The sequence below is a fragment of the Gobius niger genome (genome assembly GCF_951799975.1).
Source record: "Gobius niger genome assembly, chromosome: 18".
In the NCBI taxonomy this organism is placed as follows: domain Eukaryota; kingdom Metazoa; phylum Chordata; class Actinopteri; order Gobiiformes; family Gobiidae; genus Gobius; species Gobius niger.
In genome coordinates this window covers 9810060-9824593 of record NC_136869.1, presented here as the reverse complement: position 1 = coordinate 9824593, position 14534 = coordinate 9810060, and the positions used below count along the sequence as shown (strand labels likewise).

Below are 14534 nucleotides of genomic sequence, written 5' to 3'. Positions count from 1 at the left end.
GATCTTTAAGCGCGATGGATTCTGCTGCAGACAGTGAGGACATTCAGCTGTCAATGAGCCCTTAAAAACCCATTCTCCCAGCGCGAGCGCTCTCTGTAAGCCTGTTTCAGAGGAGTAATGTTTATAAATGAGAGCCCTGGCGTCGCGTGGGATAATAGACTATTCAGCAGTGAACAAGGTGCTGCTGATAAGGAACATGCCGCAGCTAATGTGGCGCTAATGATTGCATAGAGGAAGACTAAATGTGAAAGTGTTTGTATCTATAAGACCTTATTTACGCATTACAAGCATGGTTGAGCTGATGTGAGACGAGAACCGTTTCCATAGCAATGAATAAAGTAAAGGAAGTGTATCTCCGGGATAGTCAAAAGTCATCAAAATGGCAACACAGGTTTTCAAATTGGCCGGAGCTCCCTCTGCAGTCAGTTTTGAGAATTACATGAAACAAGCCTTCTCTCTCGGCTAACGGCGTGCTGGTAAATCAATGGCGTCATGATGAATACACTCTGAGAACGAGTTTTTGGGCTTTAACCTCCTATCTCCCAGCTTAACCGAGCTATAGTGTAATGCCTCATTTGAAAGCTAAGACCTACAAAACTGAGCTAAATTGATCTTTTTCTCATGCTGCGGTCATTTAAAAAAAAAATTCCATTGCCTTTTTCATCATATTTTTGCCACATTTTCATTGCTTTTTTACTTTTTTTGCTTTTTTGTGGCTTTTTTGTCACTTTTTCATCTCATTTTTGACACTCTTTTGTTGCGTTTTCATCACACATTTTTGTCACATTTTCATAATTTTTTGTTGCATTTTCATCCTCATTCATGTCTCGTTTTCATCGCTATTTTGACACTTTTTTCAAGAAGCTTTTAGATTTGGGTAATGGCAAACTGGAGGAAATGTGCTTGGTTAAGGCGGGGGTTAAGAGGTTAAAAGTTAATAGTTTTGAACCATATACTACTCCGGGTATGTTTCTGACAAGGGAACAACATTACAGTATAAGCTGAAAAAGGTCGATTTAAGAATCCTTGCATCAAACCAAAGTTTTTACCTTGCAAAGTTCCCCATTGAATTACATTGACTCATGAGCAGACGTCACTCCTCTCTCCTGTACCACAGACCCAGATCTGAATCGGGCCCAGCCTCCGGTGTGGGATATTTCTGTGTGATTTGGGTCGGAGTATCGAGGCTGTGCGCTATATTTAATACAACCTGCAGCAACACAGTCTGAGAGCCGATCATTCAGATCCTTCCTGTCCACAGACAACTCAGAGAGAAAGGTTCAACAGCGAGCAATCCACGCCTTCTGTACATGTCGAAAATGTGAAAAGATGAAAAGATCATTGACCAGATGATAATTTTGCTTTATAGATTGGGAAACATTTTTCATCTTCCTCCTGCTCCATATTCATTGTATAACAAGTGGAAGTTACAATTTTGCAGACAAATTCATGGGGAATCATTTTATCAGTACAATAATAAAAGACCATGTCAAGATTGACTTTTTTTGCTTCTAGGTGTAAGTTTTAAAGAGAGAATACTAACCCAAAGTAAAATTTTAGGTGGAAAAGGAACAGAGCTCTGAGGTCAGTTAACAAATGCACTTTGTTCAAACAATCTGTCACAGGTGCTCAACTCCCAGAAGGGTCTGTATCTATTTGCGGTGATCGTGTAAACTAGAGCACCTGAAGGAAAACCTACACAGACAAACAGCACAGAAAGGCGCCATCCGGGGAATCAAACCGTCAACATCCATTTTCCAATTCTACTGACACATTGAGATAAACTGGATGTGCATGTATTGTGCCTCTAGAGTTTTATGCCATAATGTTATTGTTGTCGTGTACAGTATGGGGCTATAGGCTGAATACATTGAAGGAGTGAGTCTGCAAAAAACGTGTGATCTTTCTCCACTGGAAGAAAATCTACTTTCATTGAGCGGCGCCACCTCCATAACCCTGAGCTCAGAGCAGCTTTTTATTGTGAATTCTCTCATCTCTGTCTCTGCCACAGTCAGGCTTTAGTTTCCTCTGACTTCACTGACACTGAACCCGCGGAGACGAGAACGCTGTGGGGAAAAAGGTCACCGTGACAAAGGTTTTATAGATGTGGGTATCATGCACAGAAATTGGGTGATTGGCGGATTGTTCAAAAGGCTTTCAACAATATGTTTTGACCCGTAGGAATATCGGCAATAGGCTAATGCTTCGGCTAGGTACTGCTAACCAAGATCCAACATCAATAAACTGCAAATCTGTGCAGGGGCGGATCTAGAAAAAACATCAAGGGGTGGCAAGCAGGGTCAGGGATCATGTCTGGGGTGGCAACACATTTTACAATGTCGAATGTTTATAAGGGGGTACGCGAGTTTTGCTTGATCGCAAGACATTTTTAAAATCACATCACATTAAAGGGGCTAGATGCAAGTTAGCCATTTTATACTCACTACTGCCACCTCAGGTCATACGTGTAACTGCACCTTCTATATTAAGCTCGTGCATGATGGCACTTCGGACCCAAATTAACACCTTTTTGAGTGACAGTGCAGGATTTTAGAGGCAGTTGTGGTGAACAGCTCATTCTACACATTAGGACATTGTTGAAACATGTAGGGGGAGGAAAATACTTAATTTTAACATTTTCAAACTCCGTATAGTCCCTTTAATACAGACCAAAAAAAACTATTAAATGAATCAGGCTTTGAAGATCTGGATTGCAACTAGTCCTTGAAACAAGGCATTTATAAAGTGCCAGGTTGATGACTACACTAGGATTTAGACAGTTCCAGACAAGGACAAAACCTGCCTGACATCAATGGGGTGGCAGCTGGGGTGGCAAGACCTTTACTAGGGGTGGCCGCTGCTGTGCCACCCCTCTAGATCCGCCCCTGAATCTGTGTTCGATCTCTATTAATGAACATGATTTTTGACCAACCATTTGAAAATCCCGCAACAGAGACATATTTCAGTCCTTGATCAGACTTTTGGCAGAGGTAATGAGCGTAGCATGAGATCAATACTAGCTGATAGATTAGCAATAAGTCATAATATTTAAAAGTGGGTGGACTTGGGCATAAATCCAGCAGCGGTTTGTGCGTTCACTTCATCGCAAGAAGGTTCTAGATTGGATTCTCTGGCCATTTCTGTCACAAGCAAATTAACAGGAAAGAAAGCCCAATGTGTCTGCTCTTCTAGATACATAGATTGATAGATATCCCATAGATAAATCGACGCCATAAAAGCCTCAGCTACAAGTGTTTTTGACAATAAGCACAAGAAAATGGATGAAAAGAATAAATGTGTGATGGACGATGAATTCCACTGGAGACTAATGAATGTGTTTACAAAGCTGTTCTGGAAACGTATCATGTTCTTATGCAAAGCGCTTAGTCATTATGAACTTTAGATCTTTAAGCAGCTCCGTACAGCTTCAAGGCTTGTGAATAATTCAAAGTCCCGTGGATTTTTTGAAATGCATTTTAAGGCACCATCTCCAGCTAAAGTGTTTAAACAAAGTTATAGCCTCGGGTTTCCAAGCAGCTCTTGGCCAAACACATGACAGATAAACGGCGCTCTTCATGTTGGTATTAATTCAAGGGAAAGTGGCTTTATAATGTGCAAATAATGAGGAAGCAAAATGTCCAATGAATTACAAATGGAGCCGGGGCATTTCCATCATTGCACAAGAGCAGCATATGCATATTTAAAATACAGGGGGGGGGAGTCAGCGCTTGGCCTTTAATCTCCCTTGCTCTTACTTTCGACTTGAAAAGGCTACAAATGTCTCATGCCATTTGGGTGGAAAATTATACGCAGACGAGGTCAAGCTACTATTTCATTTAATCTACCTCAAAAGATCCAAAGGGAAAAGTGCAAAAAAGGAAAGAAAAATGGAAGCTCATTTTGGAAGATGATTTGCGCTAATGTTTCGCTGTTTCAAATCCTTTAAGAAGATTGCGTTGTGAAGGCCTTAGCGCCATCTGTGGAATCTTTTCTCTCTCCAGTATTGTGTTTTTGATCATGGGATAAAATGTGCAACTGTCTCGTTTTGATCCTAATGAGACGTGAGATAAAAGGATGAGGCTGCCAGAGTGATGGAGAAAATATATTGAATTTCAGTCTGTCTTGTCGTCAGTTGTGGACGTTCGAAATCGTGACGGAAACAATTCGAAACACTCTCAGTTTTTTGACTGCTCTAATTCATCTTCCTACGATGTCCCAGCTACTACAGGCGGGCTTAAGACAGTAAAAGCTTCTATCTATATCTTATACAATAGAAATTCTTGTATAAAAGATACTCAAGTAATCATCAGTCCTGGGGTTTCTGAGTTGAAGACGTGAAGGTTCCTCAGGTGCTATTCTGGGCCTTAATACCCCAACAAGCCATTACAGGTGGTGACTTTTCTACAAAGGCAATTTTTGTTCACAAATTTGGCAGATGGAGCGGGTCGTCTTGTGACTGGAAGTTCGGCGGTTCGAATCCCGTGCACACTGCCGTTGTGTCCTTGGGCAAGACACTTCACCCACCTTGCCTCCAGTGACTGAAATTGGTGTATGCATGAGAGAAAGTGAATGGGTGACTGGTTCCTTGATGTAACACGCTTTGAGTGCCTAATGTAGGTGGAAAAGCGAAATAGAATGTGTTTACACATTTCAGCCTCCTTCTCACAGAAGACAATATAAGATTACTATGTACAGCATGATTTAGACCAAGAGTGTCTAAATTTCACCTGGTTCTCCACACCATTAGTTTAGTTTAGTTTGTTTGTTTATTTGGTCGGGACAGTGCCTGTTATTAATGAACAAGCCACACTGGATTGATTAAAGCTTTGGGTTATTTTCCATCTGTTGTTCCCCATGCATACCCTTATACACACTTATTCATCCTGGCCTATTGTACATATTTGTAGTGGTAGGGGAAAACAGAGTACCTGGAGGAAGCCTACACAGACACGGGGAGAACATGCAAACTCCACACAGAAAGGCCGTGAAGCACGAGCGCTAACTGCTGCGCTACCGTGCCGCCCCGACTTGGATCCTTAAAGCCAGCTCTTTCCCACAATAAAATGTTAGTTTTTGAGGTTTCAAATTTACAGAATTATGAAACTTGTTGTAAAAAGTACCATCTCTGGCAATGTGTGCCAATTCAACAAGAAGTCTGTGGGCCACCAAAAGTTGCTCCAAGGGCCGCACTTTGGGCCCTTGTTATACACGTTCATTGCTGTTATGAGCAACCTCTGTAGCTGTGGTCGCCCTGAAGGGAGCCTAATTCATCTGTGGCTGTCATTCTGTGCCTATGTATCCATCCAGACCACAAACACATTCACACAAATGAGTAAGGTGGGAAGGGTGTCTTACTCAAGGAAAGTTAAACTAATGCCCATCCTTTGTCCAACCAATCCTTCAAACGTTGAGGTGTACATTCCTGTTCTTAATATGTGCACTGTCCACAAAATACTCATAGCAGCACTTCCCATTATCAGCATGATATTGGGATAGAAATAGCATGGTAACTTTAATAGAACTAGGACACCCCAAAGTTATGTCATGGTCCAAGATCCTATATGCAGACTGTCAATTGCTAGAAAACTTTGTTTGTTTCTCAGTAACAGTAAAAAAAAACATCCAGACAATGTACAATGCATGGTCCCTCACAATTACTGAGCTTTTTCGTAGTGACAAGATATTTCTGTGCAGTTAAGAGAAAAAACTGCACAACATAATAACAAACTGGATTATGTGACGGAATAACTACTGTACATTCTGTTTGGCTGTATACATTTCATCCTTATGCTTAATTTAAACATTAATGCAAGCAGCCTGAACATGTGTCTCTGTATTAGCAAATGTGCTGTGCTGCGTCTCCGGCTTTCTTTTTGTCATTTTGCCATTTACAGTTGCTCCGGAGCGCGTGGGCGACTTTGTGTGCCCATAATCGTGTGCAGTTGTGCAGACCGTGTCGGGCCAGGTGTGTATGCGTGCCTATGAGCGGCTGCTGCCTCGGTGCGTGGGAGTTCCTATGGCGCGTCCTGTGCTCGCTTTGTTGACACGTCGCGATGCATTTATCCTCGTCTACGCGGCCCTCGGAGCGGACGTGGGTGTGTGACATTTCGAGAACTGATGTCAGAGGCCTTGGCGTTGTGTGCGCTAAGATTGTGTCGCGAATAAATGGAGAGACACTGTCGGAAAGAAATAAGGGGGGTGAGGTAACGGCGAGGGAGAGGGGAGAGGAAGAGCGAGAGAGAGCGGTTGAAGACAATGAAACACAGCGAGATAAGAAGTCTGACATTATTGCTTCAGAATAGACATTCTTCAAAACATGACAACGCTGAATATAAGAGATAGCTGGGAGGGGAGCATCAATCTCCCGCCTTTGCAGATGTGGGATTTTGGTGATTGTACTGGCACAACACAACTTTCTTCGCTAGTGTGATAGCTGTGGCCATTAAATGAGTTGTTATGACAGAGAGATTAAAAGGGAGGAGCTACAGTGTTTTTCTGAGTGTATTCCGCTTTGTCATGGACCGCTGCCTTCTGTCCACTTTTGGGACGCGAGAATCACTTCCGCTTCTCCTGTGCGTCCAAAATCGGGCGACTGAGGTTTAAACTTCGTTCATTGTGTGTAGTTGTGTTAAAGTATCACTTTTTGGGTTCATTTTGTCAGACACTAGGGTTAGAGATGTTGAAAATCTTGTACCTTTACATGTTACAATGCCACAGGGGGAAAAATGCAACGCACTTTACGAGATTCCATGCAAATCATGCAATAAATCATACATAGGCGAAACAGGACGGCCTTTCCACATAAGAAAAAAAGGAACATCAAACCGAATGTGAAAAAGAAACAAGGGGACGACTCACACGAACAAAAAATAAAAGACAGAACAGGAGAATTTAAAATCGGCTATTTCGGACCACTGCAAAAGAAACATTCACATCATGGACTGGGACGAGGCTCGGGTCATTGGATCTGAAACCAACAAATTCAAGCGCTGGATAAAAGAAGCCATAGAAATTAGGAAACGGAGCACCGACACCATCAATCGTGACGAAGGAGCGTTTCTCCTGTCCCACACCTGGGACACCCTCCTCCAGTGATTACGCCCCCTGTCGCCCTGAATCCACCGGCTGGCAGGGGGCGTGACCAGTCTGTCGGACCTGTTGGGACCGTCAGACTGGTCACGCCTCGGAAGTAAAAAAACAGCTGATAAGTGACAAGTCATCACACGCCGGTGATACTTCTGATGACGGCCTGCAGGTGGTGGCTGAAACATATAAAGGTAAAAGATTTTCAACATCTCTAACCCTAGTGTCTGACAAAATGAACCCAAAAAAGTGAGACTGAGGTTTCGTCGTGTCTTTATGCCGTCCAGATTACACGATTCCAACGTTAGTCCAGTCGCTATGAGACATGACCAGACACGACCATACGATTGCATGGGCCCCCCAGGAGCTTTGTCTGGTCAGAGAGTCAGGCCATAAACAACAAGGCTTGGGCAAATTAAAAAGTAAAACATCCAAACAGATTGGAAAAGGAGCACAGGTGCAGAAAACACACCAATTTATTTTATCCAAAATAAATGCATGTTGTTTTTGGTCTGGGGGGGAGAGGGGGGACTGACTCCACCATGAGAGGATTGGGAGGTTTGTGGAAAGAAGATTGGAAACCACACAGAGGAGGCACAAAGGATGTTTAAAATGCAAATGCTGCTGCGCCTCTTAAAGAGGATTTATTAAGGGCTTTACAGTAGTTTCTGTTATCAAAGACAAAAGGGACAATTTCAGATGTATTCATGATTCTAGCCAAGTGGAATAACCTTGCCTGCAAGCTGAATTCTCGCAGTATTTGGGACTTCAAGTGGGAAGCAGCACATGAATTCTAGCCCCAACTGTTGAAAAGTTAAAGGTGTCCATTTGACAAAATACATATAGTTCAAGAAATGTTATATGCGTTATGCTAGCAATCAGTTATTTGGGTTTGCTTAAAGTCCATGCAAATGAATAGTTTTGTCTGCTGCATAGAAAGAGTCCACTCCAACAGAAACACCTCATGGTCAGGATTAACTAGCGAGAGAATGACCCACAGTGTCCATGTTTTGGGTTGAAGTCGTCAGGCCCAGAGGAAACCCGCACATGCCCAAGAGAAATGCAAACCTAGGATAATCTCCACCTTGCATTTATCTGTTTAACTGCCCCACGTGAGAGTTACAATGAGTTGAAAACAATAATGAAGCTCGCCTTTGTCCAGGAGCTTCTTGTTAAGCGGTGAGAGAGCCTTACCGGTCGAGCCAGGCGAGGAGACTCTTGGCGGCGGTGATGAGGTCCACCACAGATGTGAGCAGGTCATTGGGCAGCCTCCGGGACGTCCTGCTCTCTGATTGGCTGCTGCGGCGCCGTCCCGAAATGAAGTTCTGCAGGTTTTTGGCTGAAGCTCCGAGTTTGTGAGCCAGAGTCCTCACGCTTTCGGTCTCCAACCCTGAGTTCTGCATAAAAATAACAAAATTTATACTTTAATAACTTATTCGTCATTTACATTACTCGGTTGTGTAAAGTCGGTTGGCGGTTTCCATTTATAAACCAGTCACGTATTTCCATATGTTTGACAGCTTTTGACAACAAGCCTATTCTTCCAAAAAGCTAAATATTTATCCTGGTAATCATAATAATAATAGTGCATTGGTTTTATATAGTGCTTTTCTGGACACTCAAAGACGCTTTGCATTGCACTATTCGTACACTCCATACTTGGTGGTGGTAAGCTACTATTGTAGCCACAGCTGCCCTCTCCCATCCAAGTCCTGCCAGGCCCTTCCCTGCTTGGCTTCCAAGGTCTGACGGGATTGGGCAGAGCAAAGGCAACATGGCCACAAATCTGGTAATCAGAAGCCCACTTGTGTGTGCTGTAATTTCTTAAAGAGTCAGAGATTCATTAATTATGACTATAGACACCACATATTTAATCATTCAGGAGTGTGTACGAGGATTTATAGCAGCTTTTATCTCTATAAATTAGTCGTGTTGGCATAGGGAGAGTGACGGCAGCAATTTATGTTTGTCGTCTTTGGTTCTGAGCTGCATAATTCATCCCTATTGCTGTAAACAAGGTTAATGAATGTCCACAATGTAACAATGAACAGAGTCCACAGCCCGTAGAATAACCTCATGATGCTACACCAGATGATTTATCTGCTTTAAAACTTGAAGTGTCAATTAAAGGCAAATGGGAATGGGACAGTCACATGGATTTTAGTAAAAGTAGACCAACTTATGTGCAGAAGACTGTCCTATAAGCCTGCAGAATATTTACGGCCCAAAATTCAGCAGAATATAAGAGATTACAGGTGACTTATAGTCGAAAAATCAAAACAATTGTTCAGTGAGACATGAATAAAGCTTATACTACAAAAACACATTATAAAAACTGTATTGTGCTTCAGTTAAATTAAAGCAGAACTAAGTAACTTGTTTAACTTAATAACTCCTTTCCGTAGTCCCTCTGGGGGTAATACAAGTGTTAATGGGATGATTGGGGGGTCTTTCATCTCCCCCTGGTGTCTCTGGCCAGAAAACCACCCTTGCAACTTCCCTGCCTCCGGGTCGGAGGCGCAATACACACTGATAGAATTGCGAAGAAGAGGCTAACAGGCTAACAGGCAAAGCTAACTGCGGGTTAGCGCCAGTTTAGCAGTATTTACAGCCAAGTTTGAATTTTAAAAAAATTATCTCCATTGTGTCATTGACTTCTGGCACAATGTACAACATCCTTCTCTACCTTTGTCTTTTCTGTCAGTGTAGTATTTACTCAACGGACAATTAATGAGTAAGAAAATATGCAACATGCCACGACACCTGCAGTGGCGTAGCATGTTGAGTTACTTAGTTCTGCTTTAACTTCACTCTTTTATTACTTTTTCTTTTGAGCACCCAATGCAACAAAGTTTGAAGACATCAGAGCCAAAAGACACCCATCATTAGGTGGAAGATGTAAGCATAATCTGTTCCAAACTACTACCACTTTAAAACTCTAACCTTGCATTAACTGAATAAAGACAAAGGCAGAGGATGGTTTATGTTTGAGTAGACATGAATAAAATGCCCAAATTGAGCCGAGAACTCTTTGCAAACGTGTGCTCTACAATGTTAAACAGACTCCTCCTCACCAGAGCACACAGCAGGTCCACGGCCTCCAGGATGAGTTCTTGGTGTCCGATCCGGGACACCCCCAGTTCCTCCAGCTCGGCGTGGCTGATCCGCAGCAGCCTGTCTCCGCTCACCCCTCCCCTCTCAAACACCCCCACGTACTGCTGCAGACAGTCGTCCAGACCTGGAAACACACACCATAACAGGATAATAATGATCAGGACGACTGTTTCAGTATAATTCATTTGTGCTGGGAATATCAGTGAGCCGAACATTCATTAAACCTTGGTATTGCTGCGCAGATTTACATTTCTTGTGCATCCTCATGACTTTTATTGCACCTGGAAAGCCCAACTGAGACTCCCACCAAGTTGACATCCAGCAAGCTACTGTACCACCGTGCACCCAGTAGTGACTCAGTTTGAAAACACAAAGATACCATTTAAGTACTCATTTCTGTTTAAACATTTGTCTTCTATTCAATACAAAACTCTTAGGTTTGTAGGTGCATTATTAAGTTGAACACCCATAAAAGCATCATCTCTTATTTCTATTGACACAGCACAATAAAGCCAATCACAATGTAAGTGTTAGCTTCTTTCTTGCTTCAAATTCAATACATTCAAAGCATGTATTGTATATAAATGTTCAACTTAGGGCTTGAGCGATAATGACAAAATATTATATTTCAACATCCTTTGGGACTAACTCAATAATGATGATGAAGCAATATTTCTGCATCAGAAATAAACATATAAATCAACATTGCTATGTCGCTCAAAAAGATAATTGTCCTAATCAGACACAAGGGCAGAAAAAACACTCTATTTCTCCTATTTTTTCTACATTTTTTCCCAATTTTTCCAGATTTTCCCCTGTTTCTTTTTCTTTTTTTTACTATATTTTTTCCCACATATCTTGACTTTGGAGATAAATTCGATATTGTGAAGTTTCATAAGTTCCGAACAGCAATTCCGCATTATCCTGTAGACGATATATTGCCGACCTCTAGTTCAACTCATAACAAATTTCAACTTTTGCCACACCACTATATTATCGTAATCATGCGGTTGCCCCAGATGACGCTCGCCCAAATCTGCAAAGCACAAAAACACACAGCGCATGGGTCACCGATGTTGCTGATGTGAAGCAGAGGCAAATTGGCAGAGAAATAAGATCATGACCGCAATAAAAGGAAATTGATTTTGTTCATCTGCAGCGGTGCAGAGGCACAGGAGAACGACTGTTGACAGTGAAATTGTAGGAAGATGATTTGGCGTTCCTATTCTTGTCTCTAATAGCCTTCCTGCCCCCAAAACTATGGCCTCATTAAAACATCTCTTACAGTCTCGTGTTGGTCTCATCAAAAATGTGCAGATTTAATAAACAGTTTGAAATGTATCGAGCCTAAAACCAAAGTGCAATGCAAGTGGATTTGTAATGGTAAACCTTAAAACAGTGAGGGAATTGAGTGTGGTGGCTTAGAGATTAGATTTTTCTTGTGTTTTTGTCATTGAACAAACTACTATTTTCATTTGAAGCTCTGACGTTACAGATTCTTCTGGGGACAATGTTTTAACATGTTTAAAGGCTCAACACTTTAACATGAGACGTCTAAGTGCCCAAGTCTACTTTGAAACTTGCAATTCCTCTGTTTTTTTCATAACGGTGGACGACAAAGTCTAAGCCCTGCATCCTTTTTACTGGCCCCTGTAGAGGAGAGTTTAATGCAGGGCCAGCCCGGCGTGTCTTTCTGCCCCTCTCAAGCCCGGACACTTTAAATCCAGGATCAATGACAGAATATCCCTTGTTAAAACCGCAGCTTTTGGCCCTTAGTCCAGAGAAGCACTTATCAGCTTTCCACGCCACGCTCTCCTCACTCCTCTGTCAGTGTCTACCGGGACGGCTCCTTTTTCTTTCTTTAGGAAACAATTGAAGTTTCTATACTGCACTGGCTTCCACTTTTGCACAGATATGTTAACTTTCCGCTGCGTCAGGGTTAAGGGCCGTTAAGGCACTACCGCAATGCACCTTAGAGACCCATGTGAATTATTAATATGCACAATCTCTGACTTTATACATTTTGAACGATTTCCATACATTTTCTCCATGTAGCCGTTCACTGTGTGGGATCATAACACGCTCCAAGAATAGCTCAACCTATAGACTGTACATTAATGAAGCAGCATAAGACATTACATAACAGACTTTTCTATACGTGAGGATGTTACCTGAAGAAATTGTGGGGGTGAAAGTGAACTAAGCTAACAACAAAGCAGGCTAGTCATGTTCAAAATGAAAATGCGTGATTGAAAGGCTTTAAGACAAATATATATATATATATATATATATATATATATATATATATATATATATCAACAGCAATATAACAAGCAAGAACAAATTATGAAATGACTTCGATTTAAGCTGCGAACAAACAAGGTGTGGAGCAGGTGGGATCACATTTTACAGGTAGATTTTGTGTTGTGTTATGGTACCACAGCACTCCTACTGGTGAAATGACATACTGCAGTTGGGATGTAAAAGCATGACTAAGGCCTCAACAATCATAAAGGCGACAGAAAAGCTTTTTGGGGCTGTAAAACGCCGTCCAGTGAGCGAGCGGTGTCTAAGATGCTGCATTATTTGAATAGAAGAATGAAAAAAAGATTGACTTTGGCAGTGATGGTATTAGGCTGATGACGTGCAACACAAGTATAGTCAAGTATTCATCCTATTTGATTGCTTTATGAAACAAACCTCCAAAGATGCACTGTAACCTCTGGCTATGTGCTCCTCCTGATCCTGTCTTTATGAGTCCCTGTGCACTGCGCTGAGGTCACCTACCACTCCTGACAGTTTGCCCTGAGGCACTGGCTGAAGAAGGATGGGTCAAATACAGAAGATGAATGTCCTATGGGAGCAATCAAGTCTGCAAATAGATAAACAAAACTAAAAAATGCAACCATACTCTCTAAAATGTGCTTGTGCATGTAGTGTATTATTCAAAATGTGACTTCTAGTAACACAACTAAAAGCAGGAACCGATAAGAAATGTTTATATTCAAGTGTTGATGCTGTTGGTTATCAAAATGTAAAAGAAAAAAAAGTGAAACACAGGGTGAAAAAAAAATAATCAAAAAATTGGGGCAAATTTGGAAAAAATTGACGAAACATTTTGAAAAAAAAATGGGTGAGATAAGGAAAAAAAATGAGGAAAAAAATGTAAAATATTTGGGGGAAATTTTATTTTTTAGGTAAATTGTGAAAAAAAAACACAGGAAAAATTGGGAGAAAATTGGGGGAAATTTAGGGAGAAAAATAGAAGAAAAAAAATGCAAAATTAAGAAATGAAGAAAAACTTGGAAAGTGTTTTTTTCTGTCCTTTTGTAGTTAAAGGAAGTTTCTTGGTTGTTTCACCTCAAACAAATGATACACATGCAAAAGAAATGAAATGGAAAAAAAATCATTATTCATCTGTTTTATGGTTCTATGTAACTAATATTTTAGTATAGGTATCAAAAAAGAAATGTTGTTTAGGTATCGGTATCGGAAACCAAGTATCGTTAAAGTGCTGGTATCGAAAAAATATTAACAGAACCCAGCCCTAGACACAACTTGTATTTTCTTTTTTATTAAGGTTAACAAAACCACTACAGTAAGCTGAATGTATGTGTTCTTGTTAATCTCTCTATAAAGCCAGATGTTGATGTATTAGATGTCTCTCCACATCTATTCAGTAATTAAATGAATGGCTAATATTCCTGCAAATCGACTTGAAGAAAGATGGCCATGTTTAGCAGTTTTTTATGGGTAAGCGTTAACCCACGTCCCTGGAGCCAGAATATTAGCAAGATGTCCAATTAGGCTTTTACCCAACTCTCCATTGTACACGGATCAAACATCTGTGCTCAGGCTGCAGCGGTCAGCCTCTTCCCTAATTTGCGGTCTGTGTGGTTTTGTCACCGGAGTTTGCTGAGTCTTCGGAAAAAAATCCCGTCAAAAAAAACCGAGAAGGGGCCCGAGCTGCCTTTCCCCCGGATCCCAAAACAATGAACGAGTCCAAGAACGCGCCGTAACCCTTTAACAAACAGCCAACTGGCAAACACGGGGCCCCCCGCACAATCTCCATAGTGCACACACACACCTCCCAGCAGCAAGCATCGATTTTAAACCAAGCTTCAAGTCCCGGTCTCATAACGCACTCATCTATCATAACGGAGCTAACAAAGATGCAGAAACGAGGAGGAGGGAGGAGGCGGGAGGAAAGGTCCCCACACGCCAGCTGGTAAATTGCACATAAGACATCTGTACCCCGCAACAATTCATCTTTCAACATTGACGTGATGATGTACGTTTCGCTTCACCGCGCTTTCCTTCCCCGCTTCTCGCTCTCA

At 41.7% G+C, this 14534-nt stretch overlaps 1 protein-coding gene across 3 annotated transcripts in view; it reads right to left on the bottom strand.

Annotated features, from left to right (window-relative positions):
* cnksr2a (connector enhancer of kinase suppressor of Ras 2a) overlaps nt 1-14534 on the bottom strand; it is a gene marked incomplete at its 3' end in the record, with an annotated part of 107643 nt that overhangs the window by 75002 nt on the left and 18107 nt on the right. For all 3 annotated transcript variants that reach the window (XM_079576564.1, XM_079576566.1, XM_079576565.1), the window contains exons 2-3: nt 10158-10321; nt 8278-8480 (exon numbers count right to left, since the gene is read on the bottom strand). In XM_079576564.1, the coding sequence (XP_079432690.1) occupies nt 8278-8480; nt 10158-10321 (367 nt within the window). The remainder of the gene's footprint in view (nt 1-8277; nt 8481-10157; nt 10322-14534) is intronic.